General features: G+C 40.6%; 1 protein-coding gene across 4 annotated transcripts in view; it reads right to left on the bottom strand.

Annotated features, from left to right (window-relative positions):
• LOC132380468 (eyes absent homolog 3-like) overlaps positions 1 to 25,327 on the bottom strand; it is a 66,307-nt gene that overhangs the window by 16,390 nt on the left and 24,590 nt on the right. For all 4 annotated transcript variants that reach the window (XM_059949285.1, XM_059949282.1, XM_059949283.1 and 1 more), the window contains exons 3-10: positions 23,678 to 23,727; positions 20,123 to 20,238; positions 15,745 to 15,822; positions 11,754 to 11,820; positions 7,670 to 7,806; positions 4,983 to 5,105; positions 3,682 to 3,761; positions 3,407 to 3,584 (exon numbers count right to left, since the gene is read on the bottom strand). In XM_059949285.1, coding sequence (XP_059805268.1) covers positions 3,407 to 3,584; positions 3,682 to 3,761; positions 4,983 to 5,105; positions 7,670 to 7,806; positions 11,754 to 11,820; positions 15,745 to 15,822; positions 20,123 to 20,238; positions 23,678 to 23,727 — 829 coding nt within the window. The remainder of the gene's footprint in view (positions 1 to 3,406; positions 3,585 to 3,681; positions 3,762 to 4,982; positions 5,106 to 7,669; positions 7,807 to 11,753; positions 11,821 to 15,744; positions 15,823 to 20,122; positions 20,239 to 23,677; positions 23,728 to 25,327) is intronic.

Here is a 25,327-nt window from a genome sequence, read left to right as displayed (position 1 = left end):
GGATTTGTTTTCCATAAATGTAGAAGACCATAAAATATAGGAGCAGAAGTAGGCCATTTGGCCTATCAAGTCTGCTCCATCATTTTGTCATGGCTGATCCAATTTTCCTCTCAGTCCCAATCTTCTGCCTTACCCCCTCCTGTATCCCTTCATTCCCTGACCAATCAAGAATCTTTTGACCTCTGCCTTAAATATGCTTGGCCTCTACAGCTGCCTGTGGCAATTAATTCTACAGAGTCACCACTCTCTAGCTAAAGAAATACTATTCTAAAAGGATGCCCCTCTATTCTGAGGCTGTGTCCTCTGGTCTTGGACTCTCCCACCATAGGAAACATATTCTCCACATCCACCCTATCAAGGCCTTTCACCATTTGATAGGTTTCAATGCAGTCCCCCCTCACATTCTTCTGAATTCTAGTGAATACAGCCCCAGAGGCATCAGACACTCTTCATATGATAAGCCATTTGATCCTGGAATCATTTTTGTGAACCTCCTTAGAACCCTCTCCAGTTTCAGCACATCCTTTCTACGATAAGGGTCCCAAACCTGCTCACAATACTCCAAGTCAGGCTTGGAGTGCTTTATAAAGTCTCAATATTACATCTTTGCTTTTATATTCTAGCCCCCTCCCCCTGAAATGAATGTGATAGCCATAAAGAATTTAACTTGTAAGGTAAATAACTTTCTGTCAATTAGTGTTTTCCTTCCACATGCTGTTAGACTGTTGTCTGCAGGATGTTAATGAGGTATTAGACCAGCTCCCTAGTGGATGCTATGACAATTTTTATCCCAGTAAAAACTACCATACCATCCGCAAAACAACAACAAATAATCTAACAGAACATAGAACATTACAGCACAGTCCAGGCCCTTCAGCCCATGGTGTTGTGCCAACCCTCTAACCTACTCCAAATTCAATCTAGCCCTTCCCTCTTACATAACCCTCCATTTTTCTATCATTCACGTGCCCTTCGAAGAGCTTCTTATCACAACAAAAGTGCAACCTTAATTTGTAGTCTCACCGAAACATAGAAAATTCTCCTGCAGTTTGAGAAAGAAACCTTGACCGAAATCATGAAAGATTATATTTGGATTATTTATAGGGGAGATTTTAAACATTTTAATTCAATGCTATAAACCTGGAGATTGTTTTGAGGAAGTTACTAGTCAATGGTCTGATAAATGTCATTGCATTCACATCTGCAAAAATAATTGTAATGTTCTTGATCCAGCAAAAAGGATTATGGAATTCTATTTTTACTATAAGCCCTATCCGTCATGACAAAATAGTCAAACTGTTCAATATAAAAGTTTAATGACATTAATCCTTTGAAAAATAGATACTTGCATGGAAATACATACTCTCAGGCTTGATTACCTTGGAATTGTAAACTTTAACCATGAAAATAGCATGCCTTACAAAGCCTCAGCATGAAAGAAACCGAGATCATCGTCACTCTTTGGATTTTTCCCAGGTGGAATATGAAAAGAGGCCGTAAGATCATAAGACATAGGAGCAGAATTAGGCCATTCAGCCCATTGAGTCCACTCTGTCATTTCATCATGGCTGATCCTCGATCCCATTCAACCCCATACACCTGCTTTCTCACCATATCCCTTGATTCCCTGACCAACCAGGAATCTATCATCCTCTGCTTTAAATATACCCACTGACTTGGCTTCCTCTGCAGTCTGTGGCAGAGCATTCCACAGATTCCCCACTCTTTGGCTAAAAAAATTTCTCCTTACTTCCTTTCTAAAAGGGTCATCCCTTGATTTTTGAGGCTGTGCCCTCTAGTTCTGGATAACCCCACCAGAGGGAACATCCTCTCCTCATCCACCTTATCCGGTCCCTTCAACAGTCGGTAGGCTTCAATGAGATCTCCACGCATTCTTCTGAATTCCAGTGAGTACAGGCCCAAAGATGCCAAACGCTCCTCATATGTTAACCCCTTCATTCCCAGAATCATCCTTGTGAACCTCCTCTCCAATGACAATACATTCTTTCTGAGATAAAGGGCCCAAAACTGTTGACAATATGCCAAGTGTGGTCTGACTAGTGTCTTATAAAGCTTCAGCATTATCTCCTTGAAATAAATGCTAACAATGCATTTGCAATCAGGAGTTGATAAGAACATGGGCAGAATAAAATGGGATTAGTGCTTAATGGTTGGCAAGAACTCTGAACGGCCTGTTTCCATGCTGACTGACTCCAAATATGGAAAAACTACCACTCTCTACAAGTCAAAAAAAATTAAAAGCCCTCACAAAAATAAAGCTTATATTGGTACCTGGAAGATCCGAATAGTGAAGATGATTTTTGTTTCTTTCATGCTGAGGCTTTACAAGGCATTGGTCAGACTACGTTTGGAGTATTGTGAGTGGTTTTAGAACTCATATCTAAGAAAGGATGTGCTGGCCTGGGAGAGGGTTCAGAAGATGTTTATGAGAATGATCCTGAGGATGAAAGGGTTAACGTATGAGGAATGTTTGATGGCTCTGGGCCTGTACTCACTGGAGTTTAGAAGAATGGGTGGGGGGGGTTCTCATTGAAACTTACCAAATATTGAAAGATCTAGATAAAAATGTCAGTGGAGAGGAAGTTTCCATTAGTGGGAGAGTCTAGGACCTGAATACAGCCACAGAATGCCTCACATCCCTTTAGAACAGAGATGACAAGGAATATTTTAGCCACAGGGTGGTGAATTAGTGAATCTATGGAATTCATTGCAACATATGGCTGTGGAGGCCAAGTAATCGGGTATATTTAAAGTGGAGGTTGATGGGTACTTATTTAGTAAGGGCATCAAAAGTCATGGGGAGAAGACCGGAGATTGGGGTTGAGAGGGATAATAAATAAACCATGATTGAATGGAGGAGCAGACTCAATGGGCTGAATGGCCTAATTCTGTTCGTATGTCTTATGATCTTAAAACTGTTCAAACTTCAGTTGGGACTAGGCAAAACTTCAGTTCGGACTAACTTTAAAGATGCTTCCACATACTTACAGGCTTCAGCAGAAAGAAGATTGCTAAATGTAATGAAAATTGCTATTTTTAATGCACCTTATGACTGTAAGATATAGGAGCAGAATTATGCTATTTGGCCAATGAGTCTGCTCTGACATTTCATCCTGGCTGATCCATTTCCCTCTCAACCCCAATCTCCTTAACTGCAACCTTTAAGTTTTTTGGGAGGAATAAAGGCTGTTGTTTTTTTTTAAAAATCTTAGTTAATTTGAAGTTAGTCCAAGGTTCAAATCCTACCTCCCCAGACCTTGAAATATTAAAAGTTAAGTTTGCCAAGGAATTTTATGTAGGAAGCACATTTAATGTAAAGTAATACAGCTGCAGATTAGTAGTGTAGAGATTAATATTTTTGAAAAGAATGATATTATGACATTACCTGATTGAAAACTTTCATCTTTGGAATTAGAAACCTCTGCTTCTGTTTTTTGCAGTTGGTAAGTGACAGTTGTGGTGCTGGCAGGTTGAGGGTTTGAAGTCACGGTTGACGCGTAATTTGAACTCTGAAAATATGGCACATATTGGTTTTGCCCAAGGGATGTGTAGGAATGGTACTCCTAGGTAAATAAAAACGAGGGGCAATTTTTGTTTTATTTTTAGAGTAATTCAAGATAAAATTACAAAACTAAAACCGGAACAAAAGACATGGTGTACCTGATTAGAACTGCTGGGAGTTGCTACATTGGCAACGACAGCGCCACCAGAATAAATACTAGTTCTTGGGAATCCTGCACCTGATGGAAAGGAAAATTAAAGCAACTTCAAACACAAACGTGCTACAGTAAAACTGATAATCAGCTATCCATTGTTCAGAAATTCAGAAGGTAAAGCACCTTGCTCAGCAGGTGATGTTTCTTGAGCTCCCTTTCACTCAACAGAGCCCATTCCCACACTGCCTTTCAGCTTAGCCAACTGATCTAAAAATAGCAGATTCAAGGAGCGTTGATATCTAATTAGCTTTTCCCCCTTTCCGTGCCTTGTAGTGCATCAGGCGGCACCTTGTGATTTCCTTAGCATTTGTCTGTTTTACGAGGCCAAGTTGCTAGCTTAACACAAGACCCAACAAGGATGGAAAGCGTGCAAGGAGCCGTCTGGATTTGAACCCAAGACCATTTGCTTCAAAGTCCAGTGCTGATGCCCCTACACCACCAGCCAGTTATAACATCTAATATTCTGGAACATCTGCAACCCAGCACTGCCAATATCATCAGCATGTCAGATTAATAGGTCTTTACTGTGCACACTACCTTATAGATTTAAAAACTATTACAATAAAACTCTGTATAATGTTTTTTTTTCCAGAAGTCCTGATGGTTTAGCATCTGGCTCACTTATGGGTGTGGACGGAACCAGGGTTGGAGCCGGGGGCACCTGGATTAGAAACATGGGCAGGTTTGCAGCTGGAAACAATACCCTAGAGTGCTTGCCTGTTTCAGCTGACAAACTGAAAACAGACAAGCTGAAGCATACAGCACTGTATTTTCTACTAGATTTTATCTCACCGGTTCACTGGAAAATTCATTACACTATTGTACAATATGTGAATTCTTTTGTAGTATCATTAAGAGTAACATCAAATAATCTGGAAAATACTTATATCTGTTTCCATCAAAATGGCATGATTGGTTTTACTGTAATTAATCAGAAACGTTACTAACATTTAGAACATTTTACACAGTAAAAATGCCTAAATTGTGAAACGTGGTAGCGCTCACATTTACTATACATAATCCTTTTATGCAGAGACTTTAGGCATAATACCATTGTTGATACAGAGTCAGAACATTCATGATGCAAGTCGGGAGTGGATTGGGGAAATATAGAATCCCACGTTAAATGCTATTGAAGAGTCTACCTACAGACCCCACCCCCCCCCCCCCCACACCAAATGCTTCATTACAGCAGAGAGATGTGAAAAGACATAAATAATAACAAGGTAAGCTATGTACTTCTACCTTGAACAGGGTATGTATAGTATGCTGGACTGGTTTGGTCTGAGCTAAATCCTGTACTGTAACTGAGGTATCCCGGGTGACTGTGTGATCCATCTTCTGTTTTCACACCAGGCCACAATGCATCTAAGATTAAAATAATTAACATAAATATACATTATGCACTTAACCACTTCACAACATAAAAGACAAAACTGAAGAGATGTAGGTACAAATATTCTACATTATGGAGGGTTTAAAACATTAATGAGAGAATTTCAGACTTCTTGATTGCACACCATCTCTTCTATATCAAAAATGATAGTCTATACCTAAAACAAACATATCAAAGCCATTGTAAAAAAAGGCATGACAGTGGCTATATTTCATCAGGAGTTTGAGGAGATTTGGTATGTCACCAAAAACACTCAATGTACCATGGAGAGCACGCTAGCTGGTTGCACCAGCATCCGGTATGGTGGAGGGGGGTTGGGGGGGGGCTACAGCACAGGATTGCAAAAAGCTGCAGAGAGTTGTAAACTTAATCAGCTTTACCATGGGCACTAGCCTTCCCACCATCCAGGACACCTTCCAGGAATAATGCCTCAAAACCACTGAGGACCTCCATTACCCAGGACGTGGCCTCTTCTCATTGCTACCATCAGGAAGGAGGTTCAGAGATCTGAAGGTACACACTCAATGATTCAGGAACAGCATCTTCCCCTCTGCCATCCTATTTCTGAATGGACAATGAACCCATGAACACCACCTCACTATTTTTTTAAATTTGTGTGTGTGTGTGTGTGTGTGTGCGCGCGCACGCGCGCTCATACATATTTACTGTAATTCAGTTTTTTTCTATTATGCATTACATTGTAATGCTTCCACAAAGTTAACAAATCTCATGATATATGATGGTGATATTAACTCTGATTCTGACCTACTTAAAACACAATTCAGTCTGAAGTCAGTGACTTTTATTAGCTTGAAACTGTTACTAGGGCTTACCAAACAGTCCAGATAAAGGATATCAACCCAAACCATCAACTGCCCATTTCCTTCTATAGATGCTGCCTGACCTGTTGAGTTCCCCCAGCAGCTTGTGTGTTGTAACTGTTAGTGTAGTTGGATTTTCAGAAGATCTTTGTTAAGCAGCCGTATTAAGAGTTTATCAAGTAAAATCACAATGTGTAATAATGGGGTAGTATACTGACCTAGATCAAAGATCAGTCAACAATAAAACACACCTCATTTTCAGGTTGGAAGGCTACGACCAAAACGGTACCACTGGGGTTATGAGCAGCTGGAGCCCCAGAGTGAACCTTATCAATAACGTGGCTGGAAGAAACTTAGTATAACAGATCCAAGTTTGCCAGTAACACAGAAGCAGATGGCAATTGGGCTGTTGATTCTTCACAGAGCTACAGACTTAGCATATGGTAGATAGAATATAGTGCATGGTAAAAGTCACTTTGACAAGAAAATTGAAAGGTATAGTATTTTTTAAATGGCAAGCCGCCAAAACACGTTGGTGTTCAGAGAGGTCTTTGTGATCTTGTGCTCGAATTATAAAGTTAACACAAGAAGACAAAACAGTACCTTAGCCTTTGTTGTAAGCTGACTTGAGAGGTAAAGTACAGATGCCTTGCTTGTTGTTACATGTAGTCTTGGTGAAGCTGCACCCATAATGTGCCTTGTTGTACGACTCGGGTGACCTTGGTCTTTCCACGACCATGATTGTTCTTGGCAAATTTTTCCTACAGAAGTGGTTTGCCATTGCCTTCTTCTGGGCAGTGTCTTTACAAGAAGGGTGACCCCAGACACTATCAAGACTCAATAAACCAGCCTACCAGATTGATTCCTGCAGTGCACTCAGAGGTGTATTAGAATGAACCCATTTAGACCGAAGAATGAGTGGATGAGAAACCTGTTCCACCCAGAGGATAGAAAACCTTTGAAACTCACTACTCAAAATTGTGGCAATTCAATTACCAAATATCATCCAGAAGTTGTAGAGTTTTATTTGTGATAACTTGGGAATCACGAGATACAAGTTCAGTGCATGAAAAATGCCAGAGTTAGTAGATCAGCCATGAATATATTTTGAAAGGTGGAAAAAACAAGCTGAATAATTTACTTCTGTCTCAGTCTCCTCAATGCCCTTTAAATGGCCTTCACATTCTTCCAAATATATTTTTATAAATTTTATTGAGATAGGGAGTGTGGAATAGGCCCTTTGAACCATGCCACCCTGCAACCCCTGATTTAATTCTAGCCTAATCACAGGACAATTTAGAACAACAGGCAGCAGCAGGAATTGAACCCGGGTTGCTGGTACTGTTAAGTGCGTGCTAACCACTACGCTATCAATGTTGCCTGGAACTGGGTTTAATATTCCAGCGGGGAGCAAATGTGTTTGCAGGTTCAGAAGTTGACAATACTACATACGAAGCCCCAATGTCCCTCCCCACCATTTTTATTCTTTAAGCTGCTTTATTCACCTGTCTCAATACTTCAAAATATTTTGTGCAGGATTTAATTCAAATAGATTATATCATTGCTAAGATGCATGTTGCAGAATGAAACATTTATGAACAGCTTTCTAGATTAGGTTTGGAAATATTTAATTTCAATACAAGCAAATAAAGAAAGCATATTTGAAAATATTTTAATTTATTTTACATATATGAAAGGGTGGAAAGTCCCCTTACCAAATGGAGGTAGTCCGTAAGGCTGACTTGACTGGGAATATGCAGGGTAAGATGCTGACTGCTGCATTGCTGAATACCGTGCCTCTCCTATGTAAGAAGCTTGCACTATTGGTGGAGAGAAAAGGTGTGGATATGGCCTAAAAAGATGAGAGATGGTTGAAATACCAATAACCTTTAACTCTCTGCATATTTGATTTAAGTAAACTTAAAGAGACTTAGAACTGCCTTTAATTAAAACTCTATTTGTCAATAGTTTGATGAATTCATAAGCAATAATTGCAGAATAAACAGCATAATGAGTACCAGAAAATTATTAATCCTTTTGAAATATTTGCTGAGGAATTGAACTAAGAATTAATTTATTTCTTGCCAATAATGTAAAAGCATATAAAGTTATGATTGTACATGCCTACAAAATACTAAAAGCCATTACAGAAACTATTTCAACAAACACTAAATATTAAAACACTCGCTTTAGTAAACTAGGGTTCAAATAAGTTCCAAAGACATTATGAACAAGCACTACCTATACAATTCCATTTAGATGAAAAGGAAGAGTTATCGGGGCACCGTCATGACGGTGTTTCCGTAGCAAGCTATTCTTGTTTCTACGAGGCCAAGTTGCTAGCTCGACGCTCAACCAACTTGGATTCAAACTCGGGAACCTTCGCTCCTGAGTCTGGCGCTGATATTATTGCACCACCAAGTGGGACCATTTAGATGGAAAATGATATTTATTCCTTCTTCGGGATGCAGGCATTGCTGGCCATAACGAAATGTCTTTGTGAAAGTGGCGGTGAGCCATTTTGAACCATTGTAGTTTTGGTTAACTGTGCCATGGACAATCCCAAGCCCGGCTGTGAAAGGAGGAGGGCTGGGCATGGGGACAGCAACCCCATCCTGTAAAAACCCAGTTCTACAGAAAAGGAAGCTCCTGAGATCTCATCCTTGGGAGAGATCTTCGAGGATGAACTACACTGGGGGACAGTTTGAGGGACTGGCCCAGGACCAAGGACTGTGGTGAGCTGCTGTCAGCAGCCTATACCTCAGATCGGCTTAAGTATGTAAGCAGTTCTTTGATGAAGGCAATTCCCACATTGTTGTTGGGAAAGGTGTTCCTAGACTTAGACCCAGTGGAAATATAGGAATGGTAATACATTTCCAAGTCAGGGTGGATTGCAGCAGCAGAACCTGCAAAAAGTGGCATTCCATTCACCTGCTGCCCGTTACGTATTATAACCCAAGTAATTGGGAGAGTTCATGCAGAAAATAAAAGAGAATAAAGTACAATGTTTAAAGCAAATTTATTATCAAAGTACATACATGTCACTATATACAAACCTGAGATTCATTTTCTTGCAGTCATTCACAGTAAATACAAGGAAGACACCAGGATCAAAGAGTGACTGTCACCAACCAAAAGGCAACAAGTACAAAATGAAACATTATTAATAATAATAAATATGCAATAAATATCAAGAACATGTGATGAAGATTCCTTGAAAATGAGCCCATAGGCTATGGGAACAATTCAGTGGTGAGGTGAGAAGTTGAGACAAGTTATCCCCTCAGGTTTAAGAGCCTGATGGTTAATAACTGTTCTTGAACCTGGTGGTGTGAGTCCTGAGGTTCCTGTATCTTCTTCCTGATGGCAACAGCGAAAAGAGAGCATGTCCAGGGTGGTGGAGGTCCTTGATGATGGATGCTGCTTTCTTGTGAAAGCTCAATGGTGGGGAGGGCTTTACCTATTATGGACTGGGTCGTATCCACTACTTCTGTAGGATTTTCCATTTAAGGGCATTGGTGTTTCCATACCAGGCCATGATGCAACCAATCAATGTACTGTCCACCACACATCTATAGAAGATTGTCATAGTCGTAGTTAGCATGCTGAACCTTCGCAAACTTCTAAGAAAATAAAGGCGCTGCTGCACTTTCTTTGTAATGGTATTTGTGTGCTGGATCCAGGAAAGATCCTCTGAAATGGTAACATGAAGAAATTTAAAGTTGCTGACCCTCTCCACTTTTGAACCCCCCCCCCCCCACCCCCACCAAATGTTGACTGGCTCATGGACCTCCAGTTTCCCTCTCCTGAACTCAATAATCATCTCCTTGGACTTGCTGACATTGAGTAAGAGGTTGCTGCTGGCAACACTCGGCCGGATTTCCAATCTCCTGCCCATGTGCTGATTTGACATCACCTTTGATTTGGCCAACAATGGTGGTGCTGTCATCAGTTTTAAATATAGCATTGGAACTGTGCTTAGCTACACAGTCATAAGTATAAAGTGAGTAAAAATGGGGATAAGCACATAGTCTTGTGGTGCGCCTGTGCTGATGAAGATTGTGGAATAGATGTTACTGCCAATCTGAGCTGACTAGGGTCTATAAGTGAGGAAATCCAGTTGGACAAAGAGGTATTGATACCAAGGTTTTTAAAATTATTGATTAGTTCTGAGGGGACGATAGTATTGAATGCCAAGCTGTAGTCAATGAAGAGCATCCTGATGTACGCATCTTCACTATCCAGGTGTTCCAGAGGTTGAGTGAAGAGCCAATGAGATGGCATCTGCTGTGTGGACCTGTTGTGATGGTAGGCAAAATGGAGTGGATTCCAGTCACTTCTCAGGCAGAAGTTGATATGTTTCATTACCAGCCTCTCAAAGCACTTCATCACTGTGGATCCAAGTGTTTCTGGGCGATAGTCATTGAAGCAGGTAACCCTGTTCTTTTTAGGCTCTAATATAATTGAAGGTTGCTTGAAGCAGGTCGGAACCTAAGATTGCTAAAGTCAGGGGTTAAAGATAGCGGTGAACACTCCAGCCAGCTATCAGCACAGCCCTTTAGTGTTCGGACAGGTACCCAATCTGGGCTAGATGCTTTCTGTGGGGTCACTCTCCTGAAGGGTGCTCTTAATTCAGCCACAGTGAACAAAATCTCAAGGATATTGGGGACTGTATGGGGTTTGTTCATGATTTGATGGTCAAAACAAGCTCTTCTGGGAATGAAGCCTTGTTGTCACCACTTTGTAGGATGTGATATAATTCAAGCTCTGCCACAGCTAACAAGCATCATTCAGAGATTCAAGTTTGGTTCAGAATTGCCACTTTGCATGTGAGAAGCTTTCTGGAGATTGTACTTGGACCCCTTGGTCACCAGACCTGAATGCCACTGATCTGGCCCTGAGCAGATGTGGATCCCACGATTCATTCAGGGCTTCTGGGTGGGGAAACCTCTGAATGATACTGTGGGGACACACTTGTCTATGCCTGTTCTTATGAAGTCTGTGACAACCGTGGTGTATTCGTTCAGATCCGCTGATGAGTCGATGTCCACCAACTCAAAGCAATCCTGTAGCTGCTCCTCTCCCTCCTGTGACCACCTCTTTGTTGTCCTCATTTCTGGAGCTTTGTTCTTTAGAATCTGCCTGTATGCAGGTAGGAGGACAGTGAAGTGATCAGATTTCCTGAAATGTGGTCTAGGCATGGAACGCCAGGCATTCCAGATTGTAGTATAGCGGTAGTCAAGTGCGTTGGCACCCCCTGGTGCTGCAAGTGATATGCTGATGATAAGTAGGAAGAGGTTTCTTCAAACAAGCCTGACTGAATGTCCCCGACAATGATTTGAAAGGAGTCGGGGGAGATGGTTTGTTCTTTGCTGATGGCGACACTCTGTACCGAGAGCACCTGCTTACCGAATAATGCAACGCTGCTCTCTTCCATCATTTTCCTTTCACATTATATAGTGACAGTGGAGTAGAAAAGAGGAAAATTGAAACAAAACAAGTAACATAATTTTCAACAAGCTTTTGTAAATATTACTCTAGACAGAGCAGCAGAAATGTTTAATTTTATCAACTTCAGAAATTTTGCACTCAGGGTTTTTATCTAGTGAAGAATAATAATAAAAGTTAAAAAGAGCAACTAGGAGGAAGGGGCATGGAAAGGAGACTTAAGTTGATTGTTCTTCCATCTTTTTCTAGAAAATATCATATATGTTGTAGCTGGCCATGATTTGAAATTATTCAATAATGAAAATCCTTAGTAATTTCAAGTCAACACTGCATACTTAAGCTGAAACTTACTTCGTAGGAAATAACAGGGCACTGTCTTGATTTGGTACCCGAGGATTATAACCCGTGCAAGTTATAACTGTAAAAAGCAGAAGTTATTCATTTTAGTTATCTGGAGTCAGTGCTAGAAATATGGAACCACATTACTATATTGCTAAATGAAAGGTAAATGCTCTTGAAACTCAAAACCACTAAATCACTTGTCAAACCTTTTGAGAGTCCAATCATCTTGGTTCTAGTTCACTGTATAATCTACATAACTTACAGAGAAACAAACTGAGCTGACCTTCCATATCTGGAAGGAACCCAGCAGAGTGTGGTGGGGTGTGAGGCAATTCACTACCAAAATTCTACTCCCAAACCAACCTCACTGCTTGAGGCAGGAGACAAAATGGAGGATAATCTTCATTTGCTGTCAACATCTATGAGAACTGTATTAAAGTATTTTTTAAAAATGTCTAATTTAAAAATTAATACAACTGCAATATATATTCTTAAAAAATAAAGTTTATAAAAATAAAATTAACCAGAAGTACATACTACCAAGAAATACTGTAATTAAGGTTAAAATAAGTAGAGCAAAATTTGTAACACTCCTTATCACAATCTGGTCAAGAATGTGTTGGCTTTCGTTGCTCAGGGATTGAGTTCAACAGCCATGAGACAATGCTGCAGCTCTATAAAACTCCGGTTAGACAGCAGTTAAGAGTATTGTGTTCAGTTTCTGTTCGCCTCATTATAGGAAGGACGTGGATGTGAAGATTCACCGGGAAGCTGCCTGGATTACGGATCAAGTCTCATGAGGAAAGGCAGAGCGAGCTCTTTGGGGTGAAGGAGGATGAGAAGTGACTTGACAGAGTTGTATAAGCTGATAACAGTCATAGATAGAGTGGACACCCACTGCCTTTTTCCCCCAGAGTGTTAATATGGGGGACATAATTTTCAGGTGAATAGAGTAAAATATAGGGAAGATGCCAAAGATAGTGTTTATTTTCAAACAGAGAGTGCTAAGTGCATGAAACACATTGCCGGGGTGGCGGTAGCGGCAGATACATACACAGAAACACAGAAAACCTACAGCACAACACAGGCCCTTCAGCCCACAATGTTGTGCCCAACATGTACTTACTTTAGAAATTACCACTGTTTATCCATAGCCCTCTATTTTCTTAAGCCCCATGTACCTATCCAGGAGTCTCTTAAAAGACCCTATTGTATCCAGCTCCACCGCCGTTACATTAGAACTATTTAAGAAACTCTCACAGACGCACTGTTGAAAGAAAAATGGAGGACTATGTGGAAAGATTAATCTTGGAGCATGTTAAAAGGTCAGCATACCATCGTGGGCCGAAGGGGCTGTACTGTTCAATTCCCATTAAGACGAAAGGTGTCTCCAACCCATGGTCAGGATCAAAGAGGCAAATTCCTTGGCATTGCCAACAGCGATTCAGTGTAACCCAACTTTAAACCCAGTGGTTACAAGTCTAGGACTTGCTTATGTGGCAGTACAAATCCAAGTAACAACCAGCACACCACAGCCCAGATACACAACAATAAATCAATCTAACCATGTATTTTATCTCAAATATGTCAAGTTTTAAAAAATAAAAACTTCTGAAGAGGGTTTAACTGAAAAATAGAAACTTACAGCTGTGGAGGAGGACGGGGGGCGCAAACAATAGACTTGGGGTTAGAACACTAGGGCTTGGGTAGATTTGTGGCTGGAACCAAGGTTCAGACTATGTCACAGAATCATACAGCATAGACACAGGGCCATTCAGCCCATCAATTAATTGTGTATTTCCCACTCCATTTAAATACACTGGGTTTATTGGAAAATTTATTATACTACTGCACAATCTGTGAAAAAAGATCAAAGTGAGTTTGCGAGATAATGGGAGTAACATAGGATAGTCTGGTAAATCTGTTGTCCAACACTATCAAAGTTCCAAGGGTGGGAGGTTATTAATTTTGCTGTATCACCATTCATTGCTGTTATCAATCAAGAAAATTACAATATCTTTCCTACGAACGGAGAGCTAAGAAATGCAAAGGAAAGCAATCTCACTATGAAATGGATTTTCAACATTGGATAAGAGCACAGTGGAGCTCAGTATGCTGGAGAAATTGACCACACTGATCAACAGCAGCATTTAAGTTCCACTCCAGCTATTATTCCCCCTCAGACAAGTGCTGCATCTTTTGTGGTTAAAGCTGCTACAAAAAACAAATTTGATGATCTTCTAATTGTTTTTCAGACTTATTCAGCTGATAGTGGAGCTACGGCCTTTGTGTGCCTCAATGACCTGGAGAGCTATGTTGGCTGGAGTCGGGGCTTTATGCTTTGGCTCTTGGTAGGGTCACCCATGCCAAACAGGTCAAAGGGTAGAGGCCAGACTAAGAGTGGTCCACTGGTCCCCCAGGTTCTGTGGTTCAGCTCAGGATTAACAACCCTGATTGGTAAAACAAAATTGTTAAGGAAACAGTAATGATGAATCCTTCTACATCTGAGTGCGATGGTATTCCCAAGTCTCCACCTGGACTTCATGACTGACAGAAGTGAAAACCGAGAGGATGCTACTGAACATGATGAAGGACACCCTGAACACTGTCAGAGATACAGGAACTTCATTGCTGCCCTAAATGCCAACAGCATAATGGGCAGTAAGTAAGATAGTCATTTAAAAAACACTATTGTTCCTATATTTCTGGCCTCATATGCTCTACCACTGGCAGCATGGACTCAGCTGATTAGAATTATTAATTTTTATAATTCTTTTCTGAAATCCTTTAACCTTGTTTTCCTCCTCTCGGAGATTTTTGAAACATCAGCATCTTCGATCAAGGTTTTAGACAACTGTCTGAACATCATAAGATTCAGATCAAATTTTGTTTCATATTGTGGATATTTGGGGATTCTTTATCATGTTATATACAGTAAATAAAAGCAACAATGAATACAGGCAATATAAATTGTCAGACATTGCCAATATCAAATGCATGGCATGCTGCTTTTCGAGGGTTTCAGAATGGAAGTGAAACGAGTGTTTCAGCTTCCAGCAATGGTTACGTTCTCTCAAACCAAGTCCTGCTACTACCTGGGCTGCTCCCAGTGGGATTATTCGTGGTCCATTCTATGAAACTCATTCTTTATCATTGTGTATGATCCATGCTAACCAGGCAAACTGATGGATCTAACTCTACTGCAAACCTCCTCCAGAAAATACCTTTCCTCTTTCAGTTCTGAACCAGCTCCACTGGGGCAAAACTAGAAAACAGGATGGCAAAGCTTGGTGGTGCTTGGCCAGTCCAGTGGCATCTCCCATCACACGACAGTTGTGCCTCTCAACTTCACATGATCATCCCGGGTTTTAAATGCTTTACCAAGGACCAAGTTTTGGCTACATCTTTTAAAAGATGATGCCAAACCTTACCCATACAAGCATTTACCAAAATGTCTCTGTCAAACTATACCAATTTTTTCCCCTTACAGGTCTTCTAATGTAATTAATATTGCCTGCCTTCATTTACTTGTTGCTACTTCTCTGCACTTGGGAGATGGGAATCTTGCCTGGCTAAAGGAGGAGGGAGTGGGAAGCACCAAAGGGACATTCTGTAATGATCAATAAACCAATTGTAATCAAATGACCTTGTCTGCTGTCTCAGGGCTGGGTGTGCCAACTCTCCTGCCCCAGCACTCCTTCTCCCTGCCCCACACCCCTCCCCTAGCGCTCCACCCTCACCATTCTCAACATCCTTTGCTCCCGCCAGATTTACAAACCCGCTCCCCACTCCACATTGACAAATACAGTACTGTTTTATATAAAGGTTTTATATATATCTATGGTGCTTAAGACTTTTGTACAGTACTGTAGCAAGTCTGAATTTGAAGGAAACAAACTTGACTGCAAGTGCTTTTCACCTTTTTAACTGATCTTTAGCAACAGTTTTGATTTCTTTCATAAAACAACAATTTTAGACAATGTAAATACAAAGATCTTACCTGAGCCTGGATATGCATCAGCAGATCTGACTTCTGTTGCAGCCTCAGATTCATTGCCTTGAACCACTTCACTTTTAACTACACAGAAGACACAAATTATTCAAAATAATCTCTGGTTCCGAGAAATGGAAGTTTTCCATTTTGTATATCAGTTCTCACATAAAGAAATACTCCATAAAAATAGGAAAGCATCAATGAATGGCAATGGTCAGTGAAGAATTGATGGGAAACGTTTTAACATAAATGCAAGAAGTTTTAATCCAGTGGGTGGAAAGAGTTGGAAAATAAAAGGAAAGTGTACAAATAAAGCTTGTAGGGATGAACAAAACTAAGCAGAAGATGATTAAAAATACGTTAAACGAGAGGGTAAAGGAAAATTGGATTCACTTAAGTCAATAGTGGATGAAGCTATTAGTGGATGAGGAAAATTGAAGGTTTTGTTTAAATTCAAATAATAAAGCTGAGCTCAAATGAATATCCCTGGACTCTTTAAGATTTTGTGTTTAATATTTTGTGGCGTTTGCTTGGTTTTTTTTTGCCGTTTGTGCAGTTTGGATTTTTTTGCATGTTGCGAGGGGGTGGGGTTTGATGTCTTGCTTTGAATGGGTTCCATGGTTTCCTATGTTTTGTGGCTGTCTATGGGAAGACTAATCTCAGGGTTGCATACGGCACACACACTTTGATAATAAATGTACTTTGAATCTTTGGAAAAACTCCCATCAGTAATGGTCACTTTGAAATTCCCAGATGGTTTCAGTATTCACCTGGCTTGGGAATGCTAACTAAGGGAAAGAAGTTGCCATCTCTGAATCTGATCTGCTTGTCACTCCAGACCCAACAATAAAGTTCATATTAACCTATCTGTTCAATTTAAAATTAAATTGAAATGGACACTATGTGTCAGCCTTGAGAGGGAAACCTACATCATGTGAACAAAAAAAAGTGTAGCTCAAGATGCAGAAATATTCATTCGCGGAGAATATTTACATGTTTAATTACTGATATGTGTTGTCTATTTGTTTGAGTCACTGCGGATAAATATAGTAATTCTGAATCAACTACAGTAAGTGTGTATGTATGTATATATATTCAATGTAATACATAATATAGAAGAAAAATAATAAGTAAATCAATTACAGTATACATATATTGAATAGATTAAAAATCGTGCAAAAAACAGAAATAATATATATTAAAAAAGTGAGGTAGTGTTTAAGGGTTCAATGTCTATTTAGGAGTCAGGTGGCAGAGGGGAAGAAGCTGTTCCGGAATTGCTGGGTGTGTACCTTCAGGCTTCTGTACCTCCTACCTGATGGTAACAGTGAGAAAAGGGCATGCCCTGTATGCTGGAGGTCCTTAATAATGGACGCTGCCTTCCTAAGGCACTGCTCCTTGAAGATATCCTGGGTACTTTGCAGGCTAGTACCCGGATGGAGCTGACTAAATTTACAACCTTCTGCAGCTTCTTTCAGTCCTGTGCAGTAGCACCCCCCCCCCCCCCATACCAGACAGTGATGTAGCCTGTCAGAACGCTGCCTACGGTACATCTATAGAAGTTTTCAAGTGTATTTGTTGACATAACCAAATCTCTTCAAACTCCTAATGAAGTATAGTCGCTGTTGTTAGGTCCTCAGAGATCTTACATTTACATATTATATATATATTTTTTTCTTTCTGTATCATCATGTATTGCATTGTACTACTGCTGCAAAGTTAACAAATTTCACAACACATGCTGGTGATATTAAACCTAATTCTGATTCTGAAGTGAACCTGAGTGAATATATCCCCTTTTGTTCAAGAGCCTGATGGTTGAGGGGTGATAACTGTTCCTGAACCTGGTGGTGTAAGTCCTGAGGCTCCTGTACCTTCTTCAGGACATAAGGGGAGAGAGGGAGTAGACAGGGCTTACTTACTTGGGATGGGGAGGGGGGGGGGGTATAAGCAAGATGAACTGATAATGCAGACAGCCAGAAATAAGAGGGCAGAAGTCGAGAGGAAGCAATTTTAAAGAGGATCTGAGGAGAATTTTTTAAAATATGCAGTGCCTATAAAAAGTATTCAACCCCTCCCTGAAAGTTTTTGTGTTTTATTGCTTTACAACATTGAATTACAGTGGATTTAATTTGGCTTTTTTGACACTGAACAACAGAAAAGACCTTCGTGTCAAAGTGAAAACAAATTTCTACAAATTGGTGTAAATTTATTACAAATATTAACACAAAACAATTGATTGCATAATTTATTACCACCTTCAAGTTAGCATTTAGTAGATGCACAGCCTTGAGTCTGCGTGGATAGGTCTCTATCAGCTTTGCACATCTGGACACTGCAATTTTCCCCCATTCTTCTTTACAAAACTATTCAAACTCTGTCAGATTTCATGGGGATCATGAGCAAACAGCCCTTTTCAAGTCCAGCTACAAATTCTCAATTGGATTGAGGTCTGGACTCTGACTTGGCCACTCCAGGACATTAACTTTGTTGTTTGTAAGCCATTCATGTGTAGCTTTGGCTTTATGCTTGGGGTCATTGTACTGATAGAAAACAAATCTTCTCCTAAGTCACAGTTCTTTTACAGGCTGCATCAGGCTTGATTTCCCTGTATTTTGATGCATTCAGTTTACCCTCTACTTTCACAAGCCTCCCAAGGCCTGCTGCAGGGAAGCATCCCCACAGCATGATGCAGCCACCACCATGCTTCACGGTATGGATGGTGTGTTTTTGACGATGTGCAGTGTTTGACTTACACCAAACATGGTGTTTAGACTGCCAGGCAGCATCTATGGAAAAGCGTCGGCAGGACTGGAGAAAAATGCTGAGGAGTAGATTTAAAAGGTGGCGGGAGAAGAGAGAGAAACACAAGGTGATATGTGAAACCTGGAGGGGGAAGGATAAGGTAAAGAGCTGGGAGGTTGATTGGTGAAAGAGACAGAAGGCCATGGAAGAAAGAGAAGCCGGGAGGAGGCTTTTCTACTACTACTCATACTAAATCTACTCAACTTTTTTCCTCCATCCTGCCAAAGGGTTTCAGCCCGAAATGTCGACTGTACTCTTTTCCATAGATGCTACCTGGCCTGCTGAGTTCCTCCAGCATTTTGTGTGTGTTGCTCAGATTTCCAGCATCTACTGATTTTCTCTTGTATAGCATTTAGTCTGATGGCCAAAAATCTCAACTTTGGTTTCATCAGACCATAGACATTCTTCCACCTGACTTCAGAGTTTCCCACATGCCTTCTGGCAAAGTCTAGCTGAGATTTCATGTGATTTCCCGCCCCCCCACCCCCAAACAGTGCTTTCTCTTTGCCACTCTCCCATAAAGCTTGCAACTGGTAAAGCATCCAGGCAACAATAGTTATATGCGCAGTCTCTCCTATCTCAGTCACTGAAGCTTGTAGCTCCTCATAGGTTGTCATAGGTCTCTTGGTGGCCTCCCTCACTAGTCCCCTTCTTGCATAGTCCGTTTTTGAGGACATCCTAGTCTAGGCAGATTTACAGCTGTGCCAGATTCTTTTCATTTCTTGATGATTGACTTAACTGTACACCATGAGATATTCAGTGAATTGGAAATTTTTTTGTATCCATCTCCTAATTTGTGCTTTTCAAAAGCCTTTTCATGGAGTTGCTTAGAGTGTTCTTTTGTCTTCATGGTGTAGTTTTTGCCAGGATACTGACTCACCAGCAGTGGGACCTTCCAGATCCTGGTGTATTTTTACCACAATCAATTGAAACACCTTGACTGCACACATTTAACTAATTATGTGACTTCTAAAACCAATTGGCTGTACCAACGATGATTTGGTGTGTCACATTAAAGGGGTGAATACTGATGCAATCAATTATTTTGTGTTTTTTATTTGTAATTAATTTAGATCACTTTGTAGAGATCTGTTTTCACTTTGACATGAAAGAATCTTTTTCTGTTGATCAGTGTCAAAAAAGCCAAATTAAATACACTGTGATTCAATATTGTAACACAATAAAACATGAAAACTTTCAGTGGGGGGGGGAATACTTTTTATAGGCACAATAAACACACAATGTGGTTGCTATCTGCATGGTGCAGTGAAAAGAAATAGTGAAACCAGGGTCCATTTAAGAGGCATTGAGACAGCTACTTACCTAGGCAAGGTATACAGTCCTAATGGGTAAATGGGTAAGTGTAGATGGGAATTAGTGGAATTAGTGCAGATGACATAGTGAAGGGCCCATTTCTATAGTTTGCAAATATTTGGTCCTTGATTTGAAAGATAAAGTGTGAGAGAAAAATAGGGTAATTATCAGGATCCCTACTGAAAATGGACAGAGAGATGCAGGCCTTCACAAAAATGAAACAGGTAGTCAACCAAAACTCTTGGTAGGTAGGAGTTCAACTCACCTTCCGCTTCATTCAGCACGGTTAAATTAACAGCTTGACTACCATCCTCAAACTTTTGCTTATCGTTTCTATTGGTTTGATTTGGCAGACTCATAAAGTTCTGCAGTTCCCTAGATCTGAAGAAACACGAGAAAAATTGTTATCCTTGCGAACTTTTGTTTTCCTCATCTTCACAGTTCTAACTCTGGGGTATAATTAAGAACCACCTCCTTAACCACTATTTTCTTTCAACAAAGAACAATAGTGAAAATCCTGTCTGATCTCTTTCTCTGCTGATGGACAATTTAGTAACAATATTAATTAGATCTCGAGCAATCAATACGCTAAAAGAGTGGGCCCTGGCAACCTGAGATTAAAGCAGAAAATACTGGAAATACTCAGTAAGTCATTGACCTGAAATGTAAACTTTTTCCCTCTCCACAGATCTGTCAGACCTGATGACAATTTCCTGCATTTTCTAATGTAGTCAGCAATTAACGTATCCTATACCAATTCTCACTATAAATTTTGTGTCAAATACTTACATAAACAAGATGTTTATTTAAATGTTGTTTGTAAGTTAATGCCAGTTATAGCTGTAAGTACATATATTCAATACATCAGTCCACAGAACTTCAATATATAAGATGGCAGCCATTCAATTTCAGCTGCTTCCACAGAGTCAACCAAGGTGTTACCATCTTTTTTATGATTGCAAAACATTGTAGAACATTGAGAACTTAAAAGTACTGCAAGTCTACCCCATCAGCGAATTGCGCATTGGTGGAGAAACTGAAGGAGCTGGATTTGGTGTGGATCACGCTGCCACCCATGTTAGAGAGTTGTCGGGGGAGTGGTGCACAATGCAGTGGTCATTTCAGTCACTTTTCTTGTGATTGCAAGACCCTGTTTCACATTGTTAATGAGGAATGTTGCAAGTAATATTCACTAATTTATTGGCGAACGGCAGGGGCGGACCGCGGGGGAGCTGTGTGGCCTGAGTCGTAGCTAGGACTGGGACTCAAGCCGAGGTACCACCTGCCTGTGGCTGCCCAGGAGAGAGGTGGTGTGGCATGGCGACCAAGCTTGAGTCAGTGCTGCCTCTCAGTGTCTGCTTGTGTTCAACTGCAGACTGCTGTAATATTCATGGACTTGGGATCTTGGATTATAGTTTTACTGTGTATGTATTTTACTGATATCTTATTATGTGCTTGCTCTACGTGCCTTATGTGCATTGTGCTGTGAATGACTGTTGGTACTGTGTTTTGCACCTTGGCCCTGGAGTAATGCTGTTTTGCTCGGCTGTATTCATGTATGATTGACTGACAATAAACTTGAATTTGAAGAAAAACAAGCTACTTAGCAGGCTTATTGAAAAAAAAACAATGATAAATAAAGTGAGGTGATGTATTTTGGGATGGGGGTTGCACTAGTAAGGGCTTAGACCATGTACTACAAACTGTAGGGAGGACTGAGAGATCAAAGGGACCATGGTGTACAAGCCTAAAGATTCATGAAGGTGGTAACATGTGAACAGGTTGGTGATGAACACATACAAGATGCTTAACTTCATTAACCAAGGCATAAAATATAAGAGCAGGTAGATCTTGGCACAACTTTATAAATGCTTTTGTAGGCTGGAATGTTATGCGCACACTATGGAAAGGGCATTATTTCAAAGGACAGAGGATTCACCAGGGTATTACCTGGGACAGAATGTTCAGCTAGGTGGAGAGTCAGATAGATTGGGACTGTTTTCCTTGGAAGAGGTGAAGTTGGGGGTGGGGGCAACCAGCTGGGGGTATACAGAATTATGAGGGGCATAGATAGGGTAGATACTAAGAAAATATCTTGCCAACAAGAAATATGTAAATAAAGTTGAAAGAGTAGAGAGAAAATTTACAAGGATGTTGCCGGGACTGGAGGACCGGAGTTAAAAGGAAAGATTGAATAGGTTAGGACTTTATTCCTCAGAACATGGAAGATTGAGGGGAGATTTAATAGAGGTGTACAGAATTATGAGGGGTACAGATAGGGTAAATGCAAGCAGGCTTTTTTCTGCTGAGACTGGATGAGACTAAAACCAGAGGTCGTGAGTTAAGGGTGAAAGGTGAAAAGTTTAAGGAAAACGAGGGGAAACTCCTTCACTCAGAGGATGGAATGAGCTGCCTGCATAGGTGGTGCATGCGAGCTCAATTTCAACATCTAAGAGAAGTTTGGTTAGGTACATGGACAGTAGGGGTCTGAAGGGCTATGGTCCGGGTGCAGATTCATGGGATGAGTCTGTTTAAAAGATTCAGCATAGATAGATGGGCAGAAGGGCCTGTTTCTGTGTTCTACCGTCTTTTTTAAACATATGACCATGACTCTAAACTTTGCGTCATGACAAATTTGTCTAAAACCAGAAGGCAGAAATTGAATCCAAGTACAGATGTCTCCTGCTTTACAAATGTTTGTTTTACACCACTTCACTTTTACAAAAGACCTACATTAGTAACCTGTTTTTGCATTACAAAGAGGATTTTCACTTTTACGAAAATTTTTCCCATATAAATTAACGGTTCTTCGCTTTATGCCATTTCGGCTTAAGAAAGGTTTTGTAGGAATGCTCTACCTTTGGAAAGGGGGAGACCCCTGTAATAAGATATTTAGTGGGCACCAAAGAAGATTTTTTTTCCCCATGCTCAAGAAGCTGAAATCTGGAACACACTGCCCGAGAAAGTGGTGGAGGCAGGTATTCTCGCATTGTTTAAGCAGCATCTGGATGAGCACTTGACATGCCAAGGCATAGTATGCTACAGATTTGGAATAAATACAGATATAACTCTAATGGTGAAAGGACTGTTTCTGAATGACCCTCCCTCTCCCGCACATATACATAGTTTCATACCTTATAGAATCTACAATACTTAGTAATAACATCTTGATCCTTTTGGTTTTGAGTAATTAAAAAAATTAGATGAGTATTTTTACTAAACCCCTCTTCATTTTTAACAGCAGGCAACGCAACCCACTTCTTCCACACAGTCCTGTAACAAGGTCTTTTATTAGTTCAACAAATACAATTCTAAACTTGCTTACTGGGAACAAAGCCTTTTGATTCTGAGGTGGGAATACCATCTTGCATCAAACTGCGTTACTTAAAACTTGGACTTCCACATATAGCAGAATAGTGACCACACTTGCTGATTCACTATGAAACAAAATATTTACAATTGGCCAATTAAATGGGTGAAGGCAAGCTAACCAGCTTCAGTTACTTGTTTTGCAGTATTTATTTATTTATTCATTCATTGATATTCAATGTGGAACAGGCCCTTCTGGCCCTTTGAGCCGTGCTGCCCAGCAATCCCTCAATTTAATCCTAGCCTAATTGCGGGACAATTTACAATGACCAGTTAACCTACAAACCGGTATGTCCTTGGACTGTGGGAGGAAACTGGAGCAACTGGAGGAAACCCACGTACAAACTCCTTACAGACAGCAGTGGGAATTGAGCCTGGGTTGCCTGTACTGTAAAGTGTTGTGCTGACCAACGGATATGAATTGAATCATTTACTGTACATACACACCAACCTTAATCTTTGCTCATCTGTTGTGTCCAAATCATGGCGTATTTTTTTTACCTAAAAAAAAGAAAAATGAACACAATAGTGGTCATCAAAATTTACATGTGCTTAAAGTCACAGATTAGATTCCCCATCACTTGTAATTGGCTTATTATTGTCAACTGTACCAAGATGCAGTGAAAAGGATGTTTGCATTCCATGTTTCCAACCACTTTTACGCCATGGACCAAGGGTCCGTGGACCCCAAGTTGGGAAACCCTGAAGACGGAAAGTAATAAAAGAAAATAGAGAATACTGTGTTACAGAGAAAATGCAGTACAGGTTGAAAAATACAGTGCAAGGGCCGTGATGAGGTACATTGAGAGATTGAGTTCACTTTTATCATATAAGAGGCTTTGTTTTTGTTTGCAGTGCAGGTAGACAGTAAGGTGCAAGGCCACAATGAGGTGAACTGGTTATGCCTGGACTCCTCCAATTTTGTGTTCTATGTTCAGTGTTTCTCGCTCGTTTCTTTTTGTTAATATTTGTGTGATTTGTTTTTTTTTGTGTGTGGCGGGGGAGGGGTGTAGGTGTTTCTCTTTGAACAGGTTCCACGGTGTTTCTTTGTTTTGTGGCTGTCTGTGTGGAAGATGAACCTCGGGGGTTATATACTGCATACATTGTTGTTGTTACTGTTCCTTTTCATGCCTTGTGGTGGAATGGGAAGAATTTTTCCCATGTTCTTAGCATTTGTCAGTTTTTTTTTAAATAAAAGGCCAAGTTGCTAGCTCAACGCTCAACCCAGCATGGATGGAAAGTGTGCAAGAGGCTGGATTCGAACCCGGAACCATTCGCCTTGAAGTCCGGTGCTGATACCGCAACACCACCAGCCGGCTACACTGCATACATACTCCGATAATACATGTATTTTAAATCTTTGAATTGTGAAGTCAAGAATCCACCCTACCGTACTAGGGAACCATTCAATAGTCTTATAATGGCAGGATAGAATCTGCCGCATTGTTTTGCTGATATTGAGAGAAGGGTTGTTGCCACGACACTGTATCACAAGGCACTCTTATTTCCTCCTGTACTCCGATTTATCATTACGTGACATTCAGCCCATTACCGTTGTATCATCTGCAAACTTGTAGATGGAGTGAGAGGAGAATCTGGCTATAGGGAGTAGAGTAAGGGGAGCTTTGTGAGGGAGCAGTATTGAGAATAATCCTGGTGAAGATGTAGTCCTCGAGGCTGCTAGCACATATTCTCATGCGGTTGAATCTTCTGCCCAGTGGAAATGGGGGAGGAGAGAATGACTGTGGTGGGATTATGTTGACTGTTTAGGATGGTGGCTACATGGATTGAGGCGTTTGATGCTGTGGTGTTTGCCAAGCTTGGCAATTAGATTGCAGGTGTTTTGTCACCAGTTGAGGCAACATTCTCAAAGCACAGCTGTTGGTGTTTCTGTCTGGGAGCACTCATGTTTATATAGCCCCCTGTTCACTTGCCTCGGTCCTGATTGGCTACCCTTTCAGATCACCTTTGAATTCTACTGCTTCATTTTTCTTTGGTTCTTGGGTTTTTGCAAATGGCGCTTCATTTGATATGATTGCTTACGGAGTTATCAGAAAAGAACCACGCTTCTAAAATTATTGTGCCTGCTTCATGTTTGCCT

The sequence above is a fragment of the Hypanus sabinus genome, chromosome 24 (genome assembly GCF_030144855.1).
Source record: "Hypanus sabinus isolate sHypSab1 chromosome 24, sHypSab1.hap1, whole genome shotgun sequence".
Classification (NCBI taxonomy): Eukaryota; Metazoa; Chordata; class Chondrichthyes; order Myliobatiformes; family Dasyatidae; genus Hypanus; species Hypanus sabinus.
The sequence above is the reverse complement of the archived record's forward strand: the minus strand, read 5'-3'. Positions and strand labels throughout refer to the sequence as shown.